This window comes from Haemaphysalis longicornis, unplaced genomic scaffold (genome assembly GCF_048455015.1).
Source record: "Haemaphysalis longicornis isolate Haplotype H1 unplaced genomic scaffold, Haemaphysalis longicornis Haplotype H1 scaffold_88, whole genome shotgun sequence".
Classification (NCBI taxonomy): domain Eukaryota; kingdom Metazoa; phylum Arthropoda; class Arachnida; order Ixodida; family Ixodidae; genus Haemaphysalis; species Haemaphysalis longicornis.
The window spans coordinates 765,833-782,506 of record NW_027526456.1 but is presented as its reverse complement, the minus strand read 5'-3'; the positions used below and the strand labels follow the sequence as shown (position 1 = coordinate 782,506).

General features: G+C 48.0%; 1 protein-coding gene across 1 annotated transcript; it reads right to left on the bottom strand.

The window, feature by feature from the left end:
• Positions 1-307: 307 nt before the first annotated feature.
• On the bottom strand, positions 308-15,813 carry LOC144150972 (uncharacterized). The gene is made up of 4 exons (XM_077682272.1): positions 15,783-15,813; positions 7,337-7,626; positions 5,724-5,899; positions 308-495 (listed from the first exon to the last, which is right to left on the bottom strand). The coding sequence occupies exons 1-4, from the start codon at positions 15,811-15,813 to the stop codon at positions 402-404; spliced, it is 591 nt and encodes a 196-aa protein (XP_077538398.1). The 3' UTR covers positions 308-401.
• Between the last annotated feature and the right edge of the window lie 861 nt (positions 15,814-16,674).

Genomic DNA, 16,674 nt, shown 5'->3' with positions numbered 1-16,674 from the left:
CCATCATCACCATGCTGTTTGTATCCACAGCAGGAAGAAGGCCCCTTTCAGGTACGTGCAGTCACTTCTATCGTCTGTCTTCCGCGTCCACTCTTTGCCCCCAACCTTTCTTAGTCCATCTCCCTATCCAAGTCATGCTCTCTCCTGCTCCGTTTATCGTCCCTTTGTAGCCACTCTGTTGAACGGATGTTCTCCCATTGTCCTTCATCCACAATTTGTTTATCCCGCACTGCACTTTTCAAACGTTCAGTAAATTCCGCTGCCTCGTTCCTAGACTACAGGACACATCATGCGCACAGACAACGAACCAGCGTTTATTATGTGAGAGCGGAGAGGGCTGTAGAGAAGAGGAGTCATAAATAGACGGAACACACGACGGAGGACTTGTTTCCCCTCCCCTATCAGGAGGCGAGCTGGCAGTCTGGGAAGGCCATGTCGCAGTCGGTGTTGCTCAAGCCGTGAAGGGCCGCTTCCACCAGGGAACGGTCCACGGTCCTGCGTGCAAGGCGGTGCAAGAGAGGGCTGAATATGCAGATAAACATTCACCTAAAGCTTCCTAAGAACAATGCTGAGCAAAGTCAACATGGTAAATGAAGTTCTTCTAAAAGTGCCTCTGAGTAATATTGTATCGTTTAGAAACCAGCGCGGAAGAGAGGACTAAGGAAGGAGCAGACGACACAAGCGCTGTATCGTCTGCTCCGTGGTCTGTTCCTTCCTTAGTACCGTCTTCCGCGCTGTTTCTAAACGATGCAATGTACCAAAAAGGCCTTTAGTACACCCTTCTGAGTAAAATTGCCTGCGAGGAAAGGGGTTTTTACTGAGAAGAGTTATATTGCTCCGAAGATTCTTTTTGAAGCCATTAAAAGCTCCACGTAAGTCGTCGACCATATTAATTTTATACATAAAAAATCGCGGAAATGGTGCAAAGCGTTCCTGCCTTATTTAAATTACTGGACAACTGTGATGTATTAGCGTGCACCGCATACAATTTACAAGGCACTGTGGTGTTTTATTGCAGCTTGCACGTAAGCCCAACTTACGGTTATTTGTTGAGCAGGATCGTAGCCACAGAACCAACGCGATAGACTTTTGAAAACAGCTTAATATTGTACGTAGCCAAGGACGACGCAGGTTTACTCGAGGAACAAAAGTTTATTAAAGCGAACTGGTGCTCAGCTAACAAATCAACAACGTCACGTACACATACAAGTGCCGGCCAATCCAATGCCGTGGAGTTTGCCCGGCGAGCATTTTATCTTCTTGAGCTGTACTTTTTGGATCAGTAGAATTACATCGACAACAAAGAACAGCATCCTAGTCAAGTGACGACAGGCCGTAACACTCCCACTATCAAATGAGATAGCTTTTGGCATACCGAAGAACCAGAGGAAAACACGCCCTTCGCTTTGAGCGTAGATAAGACAGTCACGCATGGCCAGCCGCTGGCAACAAAACACACATGTAAATAAAACATGAGGCATAGTTCGCACCAACATTCCCAGCCGAAAGCAGTTCACAGCAACACGCTGGTAGCTTTTCGTTTCGCAAGTCAGTTATGTGAACGCAAAACATATTTTCTGTGTGGATCATGAATTTTGAATGCGTGTTAAATTTGTAGAGACGCAGCCCCTACGTATGGTGTGACCCGCGCGTGGTGAGTATTAGAGTGCAGTGAGCGCGTTTCGAACACAGATAAGGACGTCAGCGCCGACGTGCCACCTGCCCGTGCGTGCGTGTGCGATGAACAGTGAGCTCGCAATGCACACGTGCAGTGCACATCAAACCCGGAACATGCGCACAACCACCAAAAACGGTGCACACGGGTGCATACAGCCGGGGGAGTTAGACGGAACAGACCGGGGGCAGCGGACGGCTACGATGTGGGCAGCAACGGGCAGCCAACCGCAACCAAGAACCCCTGCCGGCTTGTACTAACCAGCACATGTGGTGGGCGCGCACGGTGCGGCTTTAGACAATGGACTCGGACATCGTCGTGATTGCTCAGGGAAGCGCCGTATTATTTTCGGCACAATCGGTGCAGTGCGTTATTGAGTGTCTCGTCACTCCCATGACTCCCTGTTTCATGCTCGCTGTGTTTCATACTCATATTTCTGCACAATCTGTTTTTGTTTTGTTCTACCGGTATGAAACTGCTTCTTTCGGGTCTTCGCTTCGTCGGGCCGGGTCATGCTCGCGAACCCTTCCACAGAAAGGAGGTTCCTTCAAACTAAACCAAACTTTTAAGCACAACCTGGACGCCAGTCCTGCGATGCACTGGGGAGAGTGCTGTACTAACGCAATGAGCGGTCATCATGAAAGCAAAGTGGCATTTCAACAAACCGATTTGATAAGTCGTAAAGACGTTTTGCTTCTATATTAAGTAAGAGGTTCATTAAAGCATTCGGACGGGCTAATTGGTCTGACATGACGGAAATAACATTTGCGCTACAAGGACGGGACGACAGCAGAGGATAGAAGAAGTAAGAGGCGCGCTAAATTTTGACTGTTACATATATCTGTTTTATGAAACCATGCAGCTTATTCTCAGCTCGGCAATAGGCGTTGAACTGCTTCAGTATTGCTAAGAATATTTTCATAGACTTTCGGTGGCGCCCCAGCCGCCGAAGCCAAAGGCTAATTCAATGCACACCAACAAGATGCCGCGGCAGCCTCAACGGGTTTAGCATCACCGGAACATGGAAAGTACCGCCATTCTTTCCTCTTTGCCTCCGCGTTAATCAGCGCCATCCACTGGTTCATTTCGGTCACGTGGTCAGCGTCGGCCACTTTCGGTTCATCTGTTCGGTTCCGCCCATGAGCGGCGGCTGGGATCGTGTGGTCATCGGGTTGCATCATCGCTATCATGCGTTTTTTTTTATTATTATTACATACGCGCTCCAACGCAATGTAAAGGGCAGCACACCGCAGCAGAATACCAGGGTGCCGTGCTTTTAGCTGCAGCACCAGAAGGGAGGCTACAAAAGCACTTTCTTCGATTCCAACGGCAAAGCAGAAACGAAGCGACGAGCGAAATGCATACACAGGGTTCGATGGGAAAACTTTGTTTCCACAGGAGATACCAGATTGTGCGAGGGATTTACAGAGGGCTTTATAGCTAAGTTTTTTTTTTTTTGTATTTACATCACGTTGGACCGATATGGGTCTCACTGACAAAACCGGATGGTTGAAACGTTCAAAGGCGCCAACGTTACGTGTTTTTGTACCGGGTCAATTACGTAGTCTACGCCAGTTTTGTTCGAAGCGCAGTAAAGAGCTTCGCACCCGTTTTACTTGTTTTATATGCTTCATTCAACCATGTCCTTTTTTTATTCTAAACCTCCCAGTACTTGCCAAACATAATGCAAACGCACGAATTGGCGATGAGTATGCTTCTTCAATGGGAACTTTTAAATATCGAAGAAGCGGCTTGATGAAAGGGCCTGTGCATTCGAAAATCAACAGAGAATATGCCGCTTAATAATGCCAATGACTATAGGCAATTTCCTCTCGCCACAATTTTATGAAACGCGCGCCGGGAAAACCAGGATACTGAACGCATCTTGCGGCTAGCGATGACAGAAAATGTGTTGAGTATTTAAATGTAATATAAATAAACACAGAACATATTCCGATGTACGGTAGATAAACCGCGCATACGCTTCGTACACGGATGTGAAAGGCAGGCGCCGCCCTACCCCATGCAATTATTTTGTTATGGGACGGTATACAGCTTGTATCGAGGCCAACTGAGGCCGCCTATGACAACTTTTTTGAACACTAAAATTGATTTTTAATTTAGATTGTTACATTTGCTCTCCTTACGTTTTCACACTTTTGTTAGCAACGTCTTCACCCAGAAACCCGGAAAGGAATCCCGTGTACGCCACTGGCGCGTACTGCTAACGTAGGTTTTCGCTGATATGCGCGCTACGCACCAATGCACGTTTTAATACTGTCCCGATAAAAGCGGTGGGCCTTGGCACCACTCGGTAAAAACAAGCAGTTTGTAGTATTCGAGACTGCGCTGCGCCACAGTGGTGTGCGGCTTTTCTCGAGAAGGTACCCTTTCAGGTTTTGCTGTACGGGTGTGTTCTCAACGCAAGGCAAGGCATCAAGCTAAGGATTGACTTTCCATTTAACTTTTCAAGTTCTGCTTCTTAAATAAAACAGGTTGAAGATAAGTTTGTCCACTTACGTTTAGCCATAAAGAATATAACGAGATAATTTTTGAAGTCTTTCATATCAATGCCCATTGAACATTTTGTTTATCCAGGAGAATAAATTTGGTTTCACGAGCCGATTGAGTTTTATTAATGGAGTGCAATGGTACACCAATGCGGTCAGCAGTACGAAATCAGCTTTTTGTAGCGCTGCTTACGTTTTCGTGAAGGAAGGGGGTCTTTGTTTCGTCTTATAGCAGATATGTGGGTTTGTAATTATACGGCTATTAAGGGGGGGAAACAACACAAGCATATAGGCCACGCCATCCGATGGAGACGTCGGTGTCTCCGGCTTGTTCCAGTTCATGAAGGGTAATGCAGTACCTCCAGTGGAGGCACGAAGAAAGAGTTTTCCAACTCTTGCAGTGAGTTCAGCAATGCTGCTACCAAGGAATACTATGATTCTGAGAGAGAGTAAAGAAATCATCGTTGGCAAAGTATAGCAGGACTCTGGTCCAGCGTTCCATAACTCCATGACTGGTGGAATCCCCCAACTTGTGTCGGGAGTTGTTCGATATGCCGTTTCCAAGGGCGCCTCGCAACTCCTCTAGGAATACCGAGACCCCCTCCCCACGAGAGTCCGGGGACCCCCGGTTGAAGGCTACGGCTATGCTTAGGTAGGGGAAGTTACCTGATGGTTGAAAAAAGAATTGTATATGGGACAAACTTTTAAACTCATTCGAAGAGTTATCCGGACTCATTCACTTCCCAGAGTGTAGACACTGTCAGTTTGGTTTCTTACTATATACGACTGGTTTATTGGCCCCCACCATTAAGCGCCAAACCTTTCAGACGTGCACGGGACGTGGAGGACAAGCACAGGCGCCCACAGGGGTTAATCACATAAAATACCAACTAGCTCGAACCCACACGTTGTGGTTTATTACAAATGGAGGCCATGGCCACTGGCTTTTTGGATCAAGGCCCCAGTCACACCTGCCACTGCGGCAGGCCGTAGTAGCTTTAGCTGACAGCAAAAGCTCTCGGAAGTAGCGGGTTCAGAGCACATTAGTAGTGCCGACTCGAGAGCCAGATACGAGACAGCCATCTTAGTTGTCAGAGGTGTACACGGCGCGAGGGCAACATATTAGGAACTGGAATGTTAGCACCGAAAAAATCAAATGGAAATTCAAAAACGTTCAAGTGCCAATTAAATGCGCGTGCCTCATTGTTTTGCTCTTCCGCGTTATGCTTGTCCTCCAATTTGCAGAAATACAAACTTTCTGTGTACAACACCATAGAATACATTAAAGCAGTGGTCCCAAGGAATACGTCGAGCGGCACCAAAGATTCACGAACGATTTGTAGCCGCACCCCGCGTCTTTCTCGGCTGAGTTTTCATATACGCCCTTTGCCCGATGCGGTAAAGTGATCCTCCGTCTAGGAGGCATTCGTCCCCAAGGGAACAAGGGCGACTGGTGCCGGCTAGAACCACTAAATCAGGTTCTAGATCTAGTTCTAGACTAGATCTAGCGCCGGCATCGTGGTGGACGCCCCCCTCACCTCAGCATGGGCGCCAGGGCGCGCAGTCCGTTGATGTTTCCGAAGTGCTGCCCCACGCGGCAGGCGATGCGCCGCTGGCAGTCGATCGGCAGCCGGCTCACGTGCTGCTGCCGCTCGAGCACGTACTGCGCCATGTCGCGGCGACTCCGCCGCCGCCGCCGGTCGAGCATCTGCACCTTATGGGAAGGGGAAGACGCAGAATACGTGAGTCGCAAATATTCACCCAAGCCTCACCTGCCCATAATTAGGTTTAATCATCGTTTGTCACTACTATAGTCACCGTCATCAACCTGTTAACGTCCGCAGCAGGACACAGGCTTGCCCGTAGTCACCGAAGAACTACGGGGATTCGTCAAATCAGAGAGGACCAATTAGGGATTCGTGACTTCAGCTGTGGTAGTGTCGCTGTTACTGGTATGAGTGAGAAGGCCACATTCCTTGGTGTGTTGGTTTTCCTTTTAGAGTGAGGCTGACGCTGAGCATTTCAGCTCTGGTTTAATTGAAATACGACATTCTGTGGTTCAAGGAATCGAGTGGCTATTGCAACGTTTGAAACCGCCTAGTGCCTAGTGCCACTGCATACCTATTTCATTGTTACCTGGGGTGTTATCTTCCTTTCAAAATATTTTCTGCATCTTTCTACGAAGTCTCTTAAAGGAGTCCTACTCCGCGCACCTGGCAGCTTGCGAATATTGTACCACGACATAGGGACAACGAAGCATTGTGCCAAATACCGCTATATTTCTTTGACTAGTGTAACATGCAAATGTTTTGAGCATGTGTTGCACGTTTTCATTATCAACCATTTAGATTCAAACTAACTTTTAGCCACGAATCGCGTGGTTTTCGACCTGGAACTTTACGTATCTAATCTAACAGCATTGACTCATCGTTTTGCAGTGGCAATAAAAAAGGTCCATGCATGAGTAGATAGGCTATTTCATTATAGCAAAGGCCTTTTGTTGTTGTCTGCAATGCGCTACGCTTATAAAAGTTGCCATCATACAACATGGCCGTTTTCGCTTTTCGCCTCCATCAGAAAAGCGGCCGCCGCGGCCGGGATCGAACCACCGTCCTTGGTCTCAGCAACACGCCTCAGCCGCTAAGCCACCATGGCGGGTCACAGGCGTCGATGTGTTACTCAGTTCAGTTCCAAGAAATAAATCCCGGGCCATCTTCCAATAACGTGAAACCTGGGGAGGGGCGAAGCATGCACTGTACAATAGTATTCTTGGCGCCTTGGCGTTTTTGCCAACGGAGATGAAACCGTTGGGGGGGTACAGGTATACAGCTTTGCTGTAAAAGTCTCTTGTCTTTGAAGCACGAAGCTCTGTAGCTCGAGGCGTAAACAAATGTCCCTGTGTTTTTTTTAGTACGCGGATCCAGCGCAGGGCGAGGCGTAAACGAGTTTCCCGGTGTTTGACGAACGACAGGAGACGCCAACAGCCCCAGCCACTAAACAGGGCTTCGAGCACGCTATTCCTTGCATGTGGCTCACTATTTTCCATAGGTGTAGGGTACACCTGCCCCAAGCTTTGTGGTCTAGAGTGGCCGTGAGAAAAGATCACGTGACGATCACTAATGCCTAAAGGCTTTCCCGTGAAATGCCATACCTCGGGCATATCCTCGCTTCGTCGTCGGCTGCCCGTGGAACCAAAGAGCACCTTGAAGGCCATGTCGGTGAAGTAGTTGACCACGACCCGCGCCATCTTGACGAAGACCTTGTCCCACTCGGCCGCCTCGAACACTCGCAGCAGGCTGGAGAAGACGCGAGCCTCGGGCTCCGGCGGGGAGGTGGACCGCCGGTATGGCACGTGCGCAATGCGAGGAAGCCCGCTTCCCCGGGGCGGCAGCGCCGGCAAGTCGGGGCCCGCCGCCGACACCTCCTCCGCGACCGCCGCTGCTGCGTGCAAGGAGACACCCGTGCGTCGACAATCCTTATAACCTGACAGTTATCTTTTAACGCTTAGTTTCACAGGAAAACTCCATACTGGTAGCGCTCATTTACTCTATCATGTGCGGCGTGAGTAGACAAAAGTAAACAGGATATACTTTGCGGTAAAAGCAACTTTCTAGCGAATGCTCTGTACAAAGATTTTGGTTTTGGCGCCAGCCAAAACTTGGGCAAAAATGAGATCGACAGGACAGAGGCGCTGGAAAAATGACCTGGTAAGCAAGCTGTGGTTCCTGAAGCTGTCGCTAAAACCAAAATCTTGCGACGCAATACCGCCAGCCCATATTGACCCTCTGCACGTCTCCATCTAATGAACACATCTTAGATAAAATCTTACTTTAACTGACCGCGAAGACGACCTCCATAATTAGGCCGAGTTCATTCACTTCTCATTATTACTTACAGTTTGGAATTACGGTATGCTTCCAGTACACGGACGTTTACGAGGGGAGTATATGATTACACAGAACCGCTATAGCTCGTTTTTTTTTTTCGGAATTATCTGGAAACAAATTAAATGTGTCGGACGGCTCAAACGACTCTGTAACCAAGAAGATAGAGAGAATAAACATCTTATACCCGTGCTACACATACACGAAAAATGACATTAAGTTCTTAATGCCGTAAGCTTTAATGCCATAATTCGTTGCTACACCCAAAAATCCAATGCCATTCTCTTTAATGTGATTTTTGGTTCAAGGAGTTCCGCACAACTCATTCGCCTTCACGAACGCCTTAAATCTGCCTACTCTCGATTGCAATGAGCACCAAATGAAACTAACGAAACTCTCAGCCCCAGAGTATTGACGTGTAAACGTAGCTGAACTTCGAAATAGGACGATGTTTTATGCCATCTTGGTGGCGAAGTTGTAAAGATTCGGCAAAAGGCAGAACATCGTGTTACTCGTCGTTTTGAATTTTCCGGATTTGGCTACCGTTGGCAGACGACGGCAGCTGCTGAAACTATTTTTACAAACGGCTCACACCGTTTTTTAGAAAATACTATTTCCCATAACGTTTTCTTTCCCGAAAACCATTTTTAACCCTTGTAAGATGTGTTTCTCTATAGTATACGTTAAAAACTTCCAAAATAAGAGTGCATTTCTCTTTTTGGTCAATATCGCCATCATGCCTAACACATTTAATGCGTTTGCGTTCTCGCGTGTAGCACTACCTGCCCAAATAATGGAATTCGGTATCTTAAGGTCTTAAACACGTAATGTCATTTTTCATGTACCTGTGGTACGGGTATTAAGTTGCGAGGTCATTGGTGCACCATGGTGAGAGCACCGGCCCTGTGGTAGGGAGAGGGGCGTTGCTATGTCTCAGCGGGTATCACGGATAATTATCAGCCGCAGTTTTAATACAGTAACGCACGCAGTTCCCTCCTAAGCCATTCCAGCAGCGTCACAAAGCCACCGTGAAACAAACAACCCTATGTTTATGGAATGTGACATTGGCTAAGGGCGTTCACGGACTGGCCTCCGTCATGCCGTGGTAGTGTGGTGAATGAGCGGCAGGCAGGGGAGTTCCCTCTCTTTTGACGAAGCTGAGCACAGAGAAAAACCGAGCTTGTTTAATACATGGAGAGAAGAGAATAGTGACAATACAGGAAGCAGCACACTCGCGTGCTGAGGACATCACAGCTCGAACGGGCAGAGAAACTCGGCGCTCGTGGAAGGCGTCTACCAGAATTCCCACCGTTCAATGGGCGTTCGGTGTGCTGCGCACGGCACGTTAGAGTCCAACACACAAGCAAAAGCACTCTCACAGAGCCGGAAAAGTGATGATGATGATGGTTGGATGTTTATGGGGCAATGCCAACTAGGGCAAAGAGCGCCAAAACAATGATTATGTACGACGGATGCAGATGTAAACTTTAAGATTGCTCAACAAAAGAGAGATTAAAATAGTAAAATCAGTAAGACAATGAGGATGGTTGGTGTAAAAGGCCCGGGTGTGATAGAGCATGGCATGAAATTGCGTGTAAAAACTACGCGTGATATGAAATGAGGTGTAAAAATTGGATTTTGCTAAGAAACTTAAAAGTGCGTTGTAGAGGAATCATGGGATCATCCGCTAAAACAGTGCTGGGTGTAGTGGGATGTGTTGTCTCTTTTGTTGTGGGAAATGTTTGCGTCTTGTTCTGTGGAGTGCTATAAGTGATAAGTCAGATGCCGTCAACGGCCGCTCAGGCAAGCGCGAGAGGGTTTTGACCGCGCGGCACTGTCGAAGTCGCATGAACACCGCAAGTGGTCTTCCTCTCTATCTTCAGCGCAATGCGAGAAAGTTTCAAGGCGCACCGTTGCGCTGTGCGCGCCGCGTCAACCCTAACACACACAGTCGATTCATAACAGAGGCAAAACTGTAGCCCTTCCAGCTTAATTAATCTGCTTAGTTCGGGAAAATAAAGGCTACTTAGTTCGAAAGAATTCCTAATCACAAATTAGAAAACAAATTGCGCCCACCTCCCCGCGAGGGGAACCCTGTGTAGATGCGACGCATAGTGGGGTTCACTTGGTGTTTCCGTTGGATTGATTCTGAAATCGCGTGAAGCGTGTCGGGACGCGTATGATTATTATGTTCTATGATTATTATAATGTTTTATTGGCCAATCTCGGTCAATCTCTCTAAGTGGTATGCTTGGGGCTTCATTGTTGCTCCATCATTGTTGCTGTAAGTGGGAGCTTCTTTTCTTTTATTGCAAGTGTTAATCATTACCCCATATGCATGCGTTGTATCAGTAGCATCTTGACGTAGTTTGAATGAGTCAAGGATATAAGGCGCGTTCGTAGCATTAGATTCTGTCTCGGTTTTGTGGCGCAGTGGGAAGAGCACCATGTACCTCGCGTTCCGCCCACAGGGTCGTGGGATCGAAACCGGGCGCCGCTAACTATTATTTTTTTTTATAGTGTAGGGGGAGGGGTGTGGACGGACAACGCCGTATGGAGAGACAAAGCGAGTGAATGAGATGCAGTCGCATCTAAAATCTAATTTTCTTAGGCTCATTTAGACTGCGCTCTTGCCAGTTGATCATTTGCGCCGTGCACTCGTTTGGCTTCACTGTGCAACCTCGATCACGCCGTGTATTAGGAAAATTTTTGGTCGCATGCCGGTGCTCGATTTCAGTAAAATTGAGAGCTCCCCGATATGTCCCTCGAAGCTCCTTAATAGGGAGCTATAGGAACTGAGTTGCAATCCGGGCTCTAAGCCTGGATAACCTCTCGGCCTTTCCGTTCGTTTTTCTCTTCCTCCTCCTATAGTAAAGTGTAGATTACAATTTCCGCATTAATTTGTGCATAACGCTTGACTGCCTATCAAAGGCGTTCAAATCGAGGTGCGCGGTAGCATATATGAGCGGGTCTCGTGACATGATTATAGTGTCCCTTGTTCTACTTCCTATATCCTTCGAAAACCTTGAGGGCACCTCAACCAAGCGGGCACTTTGAGAAGAGTATACCCCTGCACCACCGCGACTGTTCTGCTTCCAACTCCCAAAGCTTACTGAGCAATGGTCAAGTGTAAGTACGTGTGCAGCGCTGGTCATGATTCATGAAGCCAGTCGCCCCTGAGAACCGAGCAGCTCACGCGGCTGCACAGGAGGGATTTTTGCGCAACAAGCTCCGATGTACCCTTGGCCTACACGGGTTCATCATCCCCACCACCACCACCATAATCATCATCATCATCGTCGTCGTCATCGTCATCATCCTATCTACGCCCTCTACAGGGCAAAGGCCTCTCCCATAGATCTCCAATTATCACGGTCCTGTGCTAGCTGCGCCCAAATTATCCCCGCAAACCTCTTGATCTCATCTGCCCATCTAACCTTCTGCCGCCCTCTGCCACGCTTGCCTTCTCTAGGGATCCACTCTGTTGCCCTTAATGAGAATCGGTTATCTTGCCTTCGCATTACATGCTCTGCCCACGTCCATTTCTTCTTCTTAATTGTCCACTTTATCCACCTGAGATGAACGGTTTTCGCGAGAATAGAGCTGCCATCGACAACGTAATTTCCCTGGTTTCGTCTCTAGAAGACGAATTACATAACGGATACATCCCCATTGCAGTATTCTTGGACATAAAATCGGCATTCGATTCCGTTTTCCATGATGCAATCCTAACATCTCTTGCTGCTCTTGGCTTCGGGGGAAAACTTTATGCGTAGATAGCAAACTACCTACAGGGGCGAGAACTCTTCATGTGCACTCCAGAAGGCCCAACGTCCTACTACGCTATACAAAAAGGAGTGCCTCAAGGGGCCGTTTTGAGCCCTCTCCTGTTCAACCTGACACTCATCCACCTAAAGCGAGTCCTCCCGCGTGGCGTACATATCACACTCTATGCGGACGACATCTGCATTTGGAGTGCGGCGCGGTCACGTCGCACCACACAACAAAGACTGCAGAAAGCTCTTGCGAAAATATCAGCATACCTTTCGCCAATAGGACTGCATTTATCCTCTGAGAAAAGTGTTTCGATGGCTTTTACTCGCAAGAACATGAAGCAATATCCATTAGTCCTCGGAGGCCGTACCCTGCAATATGTACGTACTCAAAGATTCCTCGGAATCTTAATAGACCGCAGTATTTCGTGGGCTCCGGAGGTAAAAAGGCTCCAGTAAAGTACGTTGTTGGGCTAGTTGGTGCATGTCTCTACTTGAAAAAGGCGCTAAAAAATACACAACACGAGCACGAAGAAGGACGGGACGGATGCGCACTAACAACTGATTTATTGGAAAGGAAAAACAGGAGTATAAGTAGGTTGTCAATAAGCCACACACATAAAAATTAAAATCAGCGATAAAAGAACCAACAAGGCCACGGCAGCAGAAAATTCCACACATCATTACTGCGTGTTGTCGAGGAAGCGAAACTCATTCAAAAACAGTGATAGCGAGGGCTCGCTGATACAATCAGCGCGGAATTTTTGGATTAAATAGGCTTCACGCAGTTCTCTCGCCACAGTGTCACGACTTATTCCTACTATCTGCGTATCTTCTAGTCGTGGTGTACATTCCTTGCCACACTCCCGGCAGTGATGGGGCAAGTGCGACCCAGTGCCGTTCTTCATTGAGAGGTCATGCTCACGAGAGGTCATGCGTTAATGAACGCCTACGTGAGCATGACCTCTCAATGAAGAACGGCACTGGGTCGCACTTGCCCCATCACTGCCGGGAGTGTGGCAAGGAATGTACACCACGACTAGAAGATACGCAGATAGTAGGAAAAAGTCGTGACACTGTGGCGAGAGAACTGCGTGAAGCCTATTTAATCCAAAAATTCCGCGCTGATTGTATCAGCGAGCCCTCGCTATCACTGTTTTTGAATGAGTTTCGCTTCCTCGACAACACGCAGTAATGATGTGTGGAATTTTCTGCTGCCGTGGCCTTGTTGGTTCTTTTATCGCTGATTTTAATTTTTATGTGTGTGGCTTATTGACAACCTACTTATACTCCTGTTTTTCCTTTCCAATAAATCAGTTGTTAGTGCGCATCCGTCCCGTCCTTCTTTGTGCTCGTGTTGTGTATTTTTTAGCGCCTTTTTCAAGTAGAGTAAAAAGGCTCCGTACGAGAATATCTGCGATGTCAAAGATCGTCGGGTATCTTGCCGGTAGTCGATGGGGCAGTGACTGCCGCTCCATGATACTACTCTGTAAAGCCTATGTCGACGGCATACTGCGCTACAGTCTCCCTGTCCTCCAAAATCTGTCACCAACAAGCAGGAAACAGCTAGACGCGGCAAGAAACAATTGCCTCCGTATCTGCCTCGGACTTCCCAGAGGGTCGTCGTGCTTGGGTACTGTCGCTGAAGCTGGCTGTCTGCCCTTGGACGTGATTAGGCTCCAAGAAACCGTGCGGATACACCTGCGACATCGGATGCACGCCAAAACCCGTACAATAACCCGACTGATAGAAAATGGGAACTCAAGTTTCGGTCGAACATTGAAGTCGTTGCACCTTTCGATTCCCACCCAGGCACCAAATTCAATGCCGTCTCATTTCCCGCCCTGGGCCCTATCGCCATTGCATATTAGATGCAACATCCCGGGAATCGACTCTAAAAAGAATATGAATCAAAGCGGCTTGTTACAGTTGACACTCTGCCACATTTGCCGACTATACTCAGGCACAAAACAAATTTTTACTGACGGGTCGTGTACGCCTGACCGCAGTTCCTCCGGGATCTTCATCTCGTCCACTGGACAGACGTTCTCTTATCGTCTCGAGCGGGCAACGTCATCTATGTCAGCCGAGCTTCACGCCATCAAGGAAGCCATCCGGTACATTCTCCGCCAACCGCCGGGGCAATGGACCATCTTCACAGATTCCAAGGCAGCTCTCCAAAGTCTACTGCGCAACGACTGCTTCAGCATTCACGAACACGCCTCTCGTGAAATAACTTACTTGCACCACCAGGCCAAAGACACTGGGCACCAAGTGACATTTCAGTGGCTACCAGGCCACTGTGGTGTTCCAGGTAATGAAAAGGCGGATGAAGCAGCTCGCAGGGGCCTTCAAATGCATAATATGAAGAAGGTCTTCTTCACCAAACATGATGCCTCAGCTATGACGAAGGCACTTGTTTTAATGGAGCGGAACCGTCTCTGGTCTCTTCCAGAGCACCACTATCCGTTCTTGCAATACATAGACCCCGAGCTGAGGATTAAGCTGCCAGAGCGACTTCCGCGCCGACTAGAAACTTTGTATCACCGATTACGACTCAATGCAGCGCTTACAAAAACTTACCTGTTTCGACTTGGCGTCACCTCGAATCCTTACTGCGATAACTGCGGATCGCCAGAAACCGTGGAACACGTACTGTTAGAGTGCCCCGCTTACATGCTCGCAAGGTGCCGTTTGGAGCAGAAGATCGAACACCTACGCCCAGGACCAATCAGCCTACAAGTGCTCCTTGGCCCCTGGTACACTCCTTCAGCACAACGCAAAGCACTAAAGGCGTTGTTTGAATACCTGGACGAGATCGGCGTCACTGAACTGATTTAAACTACTGAGAACATGACGTTCGTCGAACTGTTCACACAAACTACATGATGCCCGTTTCTTTTTTTTTTTTTTACTTCTTCTCTTCTCTTTCTTCTGCCCTGTATCTATAGGGCCTTTTCTACCCTCCCCTACCCATTCCCCCGCCGAGTAGCATGTCGGTGGTACGATTCCGGCAAAACTCTCGGCTTTCTCCTCTAATAAAGAGCTTTCTCTCTCTCTCTCTCTCTCTCTCTCTTAATTTCTACTAATATGTCCTTAACACGCATTTGTTCCCTGACCCACTCCGCTCTCTTCTCGTCCCTTAATATTACACCTATCATTTTCCGCTCCATTGCCCGCTGAGTCCTTCTCAATTTATGTTGAGCCCTCTTAGTGAGCCTCCAAGTTTCTACCCCGTAGGTGAGTTCCGGTTAGATGCAGCTGTGATACACTATCTTCTTCAGGGACAATGGTGGGCTGCCATTCATTATCTGGGAATGCCTGCCCGATGCACTCCACCACATTCTTATCCTTCTAATTATCTCTGCCTCATGGTTAGGATCCGGGGTAACTACTCGGATTACCCCTGGCCTAACTGCCCCGATTAGGACCCCACTCTTGTAACCGCGATCAGCCTTTGCAAATGCAAGCGCCTGAAACAACTACGCCTCAAGGCTCTCACAAATTGCGGTCACCTCAACTCCTTCCCTGCCCTATCCCGAGCATAACAAATTCCTCTTCACCAACACCTGTTCAAAGCCAGAGACAATCCAAAAGTGGTATTATCCACAGAACACCACCCGATGTCCCCACTGCGTCCACTCCACTATATCTGACCGTAACCACCTCATGTGTCACAGCCCCCGATTCTCCTGTCTTCACACATTCGCTTTTAATTACCACGACACGAGAGCTTAAATTGACCCCACATTAGTGTCAGACGCCTCCATCTTCAAAATTATTTTTTGAACACTTTTTGAACAACACTTTTACTATCCAAAGCCCACCTTGAAAAGCCCGCATCAACTGTCGCTACTCCTTTTCTTAATGTTTGCTCAGATTTCGCGCTGTGTCAGATCGTTCAGCATCCCACACGTGTTGCGGCATCAGTCTTCCTTACTTGATTTGATCTTCCCGACGTCGCCCGACATTGCCTCACCAGTCACGCACGTTTCCGGCCTTAGTGATCATGACGCATTGCTCTTCACCATATCCATTTCTCCTCCCCGTACGAACAATCGCGCAAAGTATATCAGGGATTATGACAATGGTTATTTTAAAGGCCAACTGCACTCAAAAATTTTTTTTTGTCCAAATAAGTAGTGTATGCTCTTAAAATCACCATGGCGAAATCCTTAGCTTCGTAATCACAAAGAGCGCTCGGTACCGCCGTTCAAAGTACCTCCGAGCAGACGAAGTTTGCACCTGGCGGAGAGTCGCCGTAACAAGTTCCGAGCGGCCTGTGACGGAGGTTGGGGAACCTGTCCCGTGAAGCTCGCGCTCGCGCTTCTCCGGCGACTTGCGGGGCGCTCCGCCGGGCGCAATGATGCGTTCGCCCGGGGTTTCTCTGCTACACCAACGCGCTGTACCGGCGTCGCCATCGAATGTTTAAACTAACCGCATAGGCAGTAATATCCCCCATTTTTCTCAGTGCAAAAAAAAAAAAATGATTAGAAGCCTAAACCTATTCAGGCGCTTGCTAACGTGTTGGAGTTAGCAAAACTCTTTTTACCTGAAAATAATATTTTTACTCAAAGAAAAAAATAGCGCGAAAAGAGCACTTGCCTTACATTTGTCATTCCTATTGCATTTACCACAGAAAAAAAAGATATATTATAAATTATTGACCACTTGCACTTTCGCGTCCAATATTGGCCTCATTTGGGCTGGCCCAACGCCACCTCTATCCTTTAGACATTTCCAAAAGTTTTACGACCCAAATAGAGTTCTTGTACACGCGGGTATAAACATTTGTGCGACTTTTGTCTCGCTAGCTAAGTGAACCAAAATCA

Excerpts from the sequence above, each read along its gene's own strand:
- LOC144150972 (XM_077682272.1), bottom strand. The coding sequence starts at position 15,813 with ATGTCGGGCGACGTCGGGAAGATCAAATCAA. Across the intron at positions 7,627-15,782 it reads CGTCGGGAAGATCAAATCAA|CAGCGGCGGTCGCGGAGGAG; the intron begins GTAAGGAAGACT and ends CCTTGCACGCAG. Across the intron at positions 5,900-7,336 it reads GAAGCGAGGATATGCCCGAG|GTGCAGATGCTCGACCGGCG; the intron begins GTATGGCATTTC and ends CCTTCCCATAAG.